The 4,298-nt window shown below is 44.0% G+C and overlaps 1 protein-coding gene across 1 annotated transcript in view; it reads left to right on the plus strand.

Annotated features, from left to right (window-relative positions):
- Positions 1–232: 232 nt before the first annotated feature.
- The window catches only part of zfat (zinc finger and AT hook domain containing), a 6,836-nt gene continuing 2,770 nt past the window's right edge, over positions 233–4,298 (plus strand). The window contains exons 1-9 of the mRNA XM_013999692.1: positions 233–919; positions 998–1,191; positions 1,548–1,653; positions 1,737–1,969; positions 2,154–2,235; positions 2,330–2,449; positions 3,418–3,591; positions 3,677–3,765; positions 3,953–4,091. Of these exons, the coding sequence (XP_013855146.1) occupies positions 469–919; positions 998–1,191; positions 1,548–1,653; positions 1,737–1,969; positions 2,154–2,235; positions 2,330–2,449; positions 3,418–3,591; positions 3,677–3,765; positions 3,953–4,091 (1,588 nt within the window). The 5' untranslated portion in view covers positions 233–468. The remainder of the gene's footprint in view (positions 920–997; positions 1,192–1,547; positions 1,654–1,736; positions 1,970–2,153; positions 2,236–2,329; positions 2,450–3,417; positions 3,592–3,676; positions 3,766–3,952; positions 4,092–4,298) is intronic.

The raw sequence follows: 4,298 nt of genomic DNA on the forward strand, positions 1-4,298 counted from the left end.
CTATTTAGGGAAAGGAAACTGACTGGGTGTGTCCTTATTTTCTTCTTCCAATTTGAGTTATTCCATACTTTTTTCCTCAGAATTGAGTGATTCCAAATTTTTTTCCCTGTGCTTGGTCAATAAAAGTAACATTCACTGACTTCCACAATGTTTTCTCTTCATTTCTTTGAGTGTTCCTGAAAGACAACAAGTTGCACATTAGAATGTCCTTATTAATGTATCATGTTTTTGATATGAGTTAGTTTTACAGGATGAAATGTCTGAATGAGTGCTCATCCCAGACTGGTGATTCCATACTTTTTGCTAGGGGTTGTATATTTACCCAGCTGTTACCCTAATGCACCTGCCTTTTCACTGTGTCTGTGTGTATAATCCAGATTAAAGACTCGTCAGGGCCTCAGGCAGCTCCAGTATCACTGTACAACCTGCAACCGACACTTCAAGAACCAGCGGGACCAGGAACGCCACATGCTGACACACGGTCCTCAGCCTCCCTTCGCCTGCTCGCTCTGTGGCCACGCCGCGACCAAGATGGCCGCCCTGGTCGCCCACGTCAAGAAGCATTTCTTCCTGTATGCCTGCTGCGCGTGCGACAGGCAGATGGCCAGCTCACATCAACTGAGGAGCCACCTGGAGGAGTGTCACCCCGAGCTGGACCAGGAACTAGCCTTCGTGGACAGCATCAACATCAGCTACTGTCTGATCCCACCTGAGGGAGGCGGAGGGAGCGAGGAGGTGCAGAGACGAGCCATGGAGGAGCAGGAGGAGGGTGAAGATGACAAGAGCGAGGCGGGGGGCAATAAGGAGCAAGGCAGCGAGGAACAGACGACGACAGAACAGGACAAACTGCTGGAGGGAGGTGGAGAAGTGCAGGAAGTTGTGGGAGCGAGTGAAAACGGAGAAGAACTGAGGAGTAAAGGTGCTCAGGATGGTTCTCAGAACAGATGTAAAGAGGCAGCAGCCGAGGAGACATTAAACACAAAATGTTCCTCTGCAGCWGAAGACACACGCACCTCCTCATCACCTGAGACCGCCCACAACCCGCTGCAGGAAGAGGGGATTCAACAGGACACGTCTGCAGAAAATAACACGCCTTCATCGTTAGGAAACACAACCTCTGAGCTGAGCAAAGACACGCCTTCATCTTCAGGTCTTCAGGTGGACAACAGACACTGTTTACTTTCAGAAAAGGTGAAGTTAAAGGCAAAATGTTAAAAATGTCAACATAAAGTTTTTTAGTTCAGTTTCTCATGTTTATCTTCATACATTTCAACCCCTTTACCTGTATGTTGACCTTCAAACATCTGCAATATATTCACAAAAACTCTGCAGAGGAGCAGAGCGGATTGGGAGATGGTGATTTCATTGTATTTAGTTTTTTTAAGCCCTACAGACTCTGAGATGTGAAATAAATTTGAAGCTGAGTTTTTTTTAAATCCCTAAATGTTGAAAATCTGTGTAATTTACAAACAATCCGTACATCTTGCATTTATCTTGGTCCTGGTGTTTTTCTTTTCTCCTGCTCTATGTTAATGCGTTCCCATCAGAGTGCGTTCCAGCAGGTGTTTTCCTCCCTCCAGAAGACCCGGCTTGATATGGAGACGTTCCAGAGACTCAGAAAAATCTACGGAGACCTTGAGTGTCAACACTGTGGTGAGAAGAAAACACAGTGTGCATCCTGTCCTGTTTTTATTTCCTTATTTGTGTTTGAAATTGACTTCAATTCTGCTCGRCAGGGAAATTGTTCTGGTACAAAGTCCATTTTAATGCGCACGTACGCACGCACACCAAGGAGCACTTGCATTACTGTTCGAAGTGCAGCTACTCATCTGTCACCAAGAGCGCCTTGAACCGACACCAGATCCAGAAGCACAGCGGCCTGCTGCTGCCTTGTTCTGATCCCGACTGTAAATACACCACGCCCGACAAATACAAACTACAGGCCCACATGAAGACGCACCAAAACCAGGTAGAGTCCAAGATTTGTAGTGTTACAGGTAGTGTTTTCACAGAGAAGTACTTTAAACTTTACTATGATGCCATCAGATTGTCCTAAAAAGCATCTGAGCCTTAAAAATGCATTATTTCTATAAGAGCTGCGAGTGGTGTTGCTTGTTTCTGYGCTCACACCACTGTCTGATGGTTGCTTACAGGGGAGCAGTGCCACTTGCCCTGTCTGTCAGCGCAGTTTTCCAGAGCACAGATTAAAGTACCACATTAAATCCTCCCACCCAGGTAAAGAACAACCGTGTTCACGTTTATTTTAAAACGTTCTCACTGTGTACTTTACAGAGGTTTCTCTGCTTGTTTGTGTGGATGCTTTTGTCAGATCAAGTGGCGGTGCAGGGAAAAAGACTGATGGTACAGCGCGCAGAGAAGTGTCCTTACTGTGACTCCTACTTCCTGAAGAACAGCAGTGACTTTCAGCAGCACATCTGGGCACATCAAGGTGCAAACTACCTCCCTCTTTAAAGGGGACATACGATGCATAATTCACATTTTAAAGCCGTTATATGCATTTTGTTGTGTACTTTGAGTCTCCAGTAGAGCAGGAAATTTGAACGTCGTCTCTCCCGGTGCTGCGTAGATATCTTCTGTTTGGGTCATATTTTTCTCTCTCTACGTATTATACCACATTTTTTGTGGCAGAACTTCTAAATAAGGTCTGGACTTACCAACTACAATTTGGTGAAAGAGGGGGATGGATTCAGAGCAAAGCATTGCAGTTCCACTTTATATAGACCCAAACTGAATGATTTAAATGTGAAAAAAAGGATTTATGTCTGCTTTACCTGGGTGAAGCTCACACTCACAGCCCAAGTCTGCAGCATCTGTAAGGATCTGTTTCAGTCTGAGCTGAGCTTCCATCTGTCTCAGCTTCTTCTTGCTGCCTTCTTGAGTTCTTGAAAGAAAACAGTCGAGGTTGTTTTCGAGGCAAACTGTTGATTAACAGAAGCAAGCATCTTTTTCATTTCCTTATCCTTATTTTTCTGAGAGGTGACTAACTTGTCGTAGCTTCTAGCTATCATAGTAGCTGCTCATTTTGAATTTTAATCTTATGGCTTCTCATATTTTGAAGAGCTGTTTCCAGCTGTTCTCAGGTTGAGATACTGCACACAGATATCCAGCACAGGTGGTCATGAAGGTCTCAGAGGACACAGACAGTTAGTAAGATCTCTGCTTTCTTCACACAGCAATCACAGAAAAGCTCAAACTTGATTAGTTAGTTTTTAAAACAAAATGTCTTATATTTATGCTGCACTGTCCTGATTTAAGTAAAGTCATTTAGCACAAAAGCTAAGAGAAAATTACTTTTATGAAGTTTCTTTTTAAAGGATTTTATTCCCACGTGTTTCTTTGTTTTAGCTCATTTTCAGGTCATCTGTTGGATCTTAMTCTGTGTGTTTCTGCTTGTAGGRCTGAAACCGTATGTTTGCGGCGTGTGCAATTATTCGAGTGGCAATCGGAGCAACCTGAAGACTCACATGAACCGACACAACACGGAGAGTCGTCACCTCTGCGATTTGTGTGGCAAAAGGTTCAAATCCAAATTCACCCTGAAGAGCCACAGACTAAGCCACGCAGATGAAGGTAGGCAGGCGTCTGCTCAGCAYGTTCTGCTCACAGAAGCACARGAAGTCATGAATAGAAGGGCAATCGTTTTGTTTCCATGCAGGTAAAAAGTTTCAGTGCTCTGAGTGTCCCTTCACAGCAGTGTTTAAACCRTCATTGCTGAGGCACATGGAGCAACACACTAAATTCAAGGTACGAAAGCACACTTATATACTTATATAAACACAGCCTGTAAGGTGATTATCAGCAAAACATTAACTGGTGAGTTTACAGAAGCTCTGGTCCCATTTCCTGTTCTGTTACTTCAACATTAAAGCGAGCCTGAAATTTCCTCTTCTTTCACACTTATTTTCTCAGCACTCTCCTTGTGTGTTTGCAGCCATTTCGCTGTGCTCACTGCCACTACTCCTGTAACATGGCTGGTGCTTTAAAGCGACACTACAGAATGAAGCACCAAGATGAGACRTATGAGAACGCTGCGCCTGAACCGCAGAACTCCCACTCTCTGGAACAACAAGGTCCTGCCTCTGCTCTGTGCTCTCCCCCTGCAGTGTCAGCATTGATCGGTCTGTTTCGTGAACATTTTCCTGCAGAAGTGCAGAACAGGATTATTATAATTAACTAAAACGAATTAAATAACGAAAACTGAAATTGAAAAAAACATTTTAGTTAAAGGCACAGTGTGTAGGATTTTGTCAATTCTTTTAGCCGAAATTGAGATGATC

The sequence above is a fragment of the Austrofundulus limnaeus genome, unplaced genomic scaffold (genome assembly GCF_001266775.1).
Source record: "Austrofundulus limnaeus strain Quisiro unplaced genomic scaffold, Austrofundulus_limnaeus-1.0 Scaffold2418, whole genome shotgun sequence".
In the NCBI taxonomy this organism is placed as follows: Eukaryota; Metazoa; Chordata; class Actinopteri; order Cyprinodontiformes; family Rivulidae; genus Austrofundulus; species Austrofundulus limnaeus.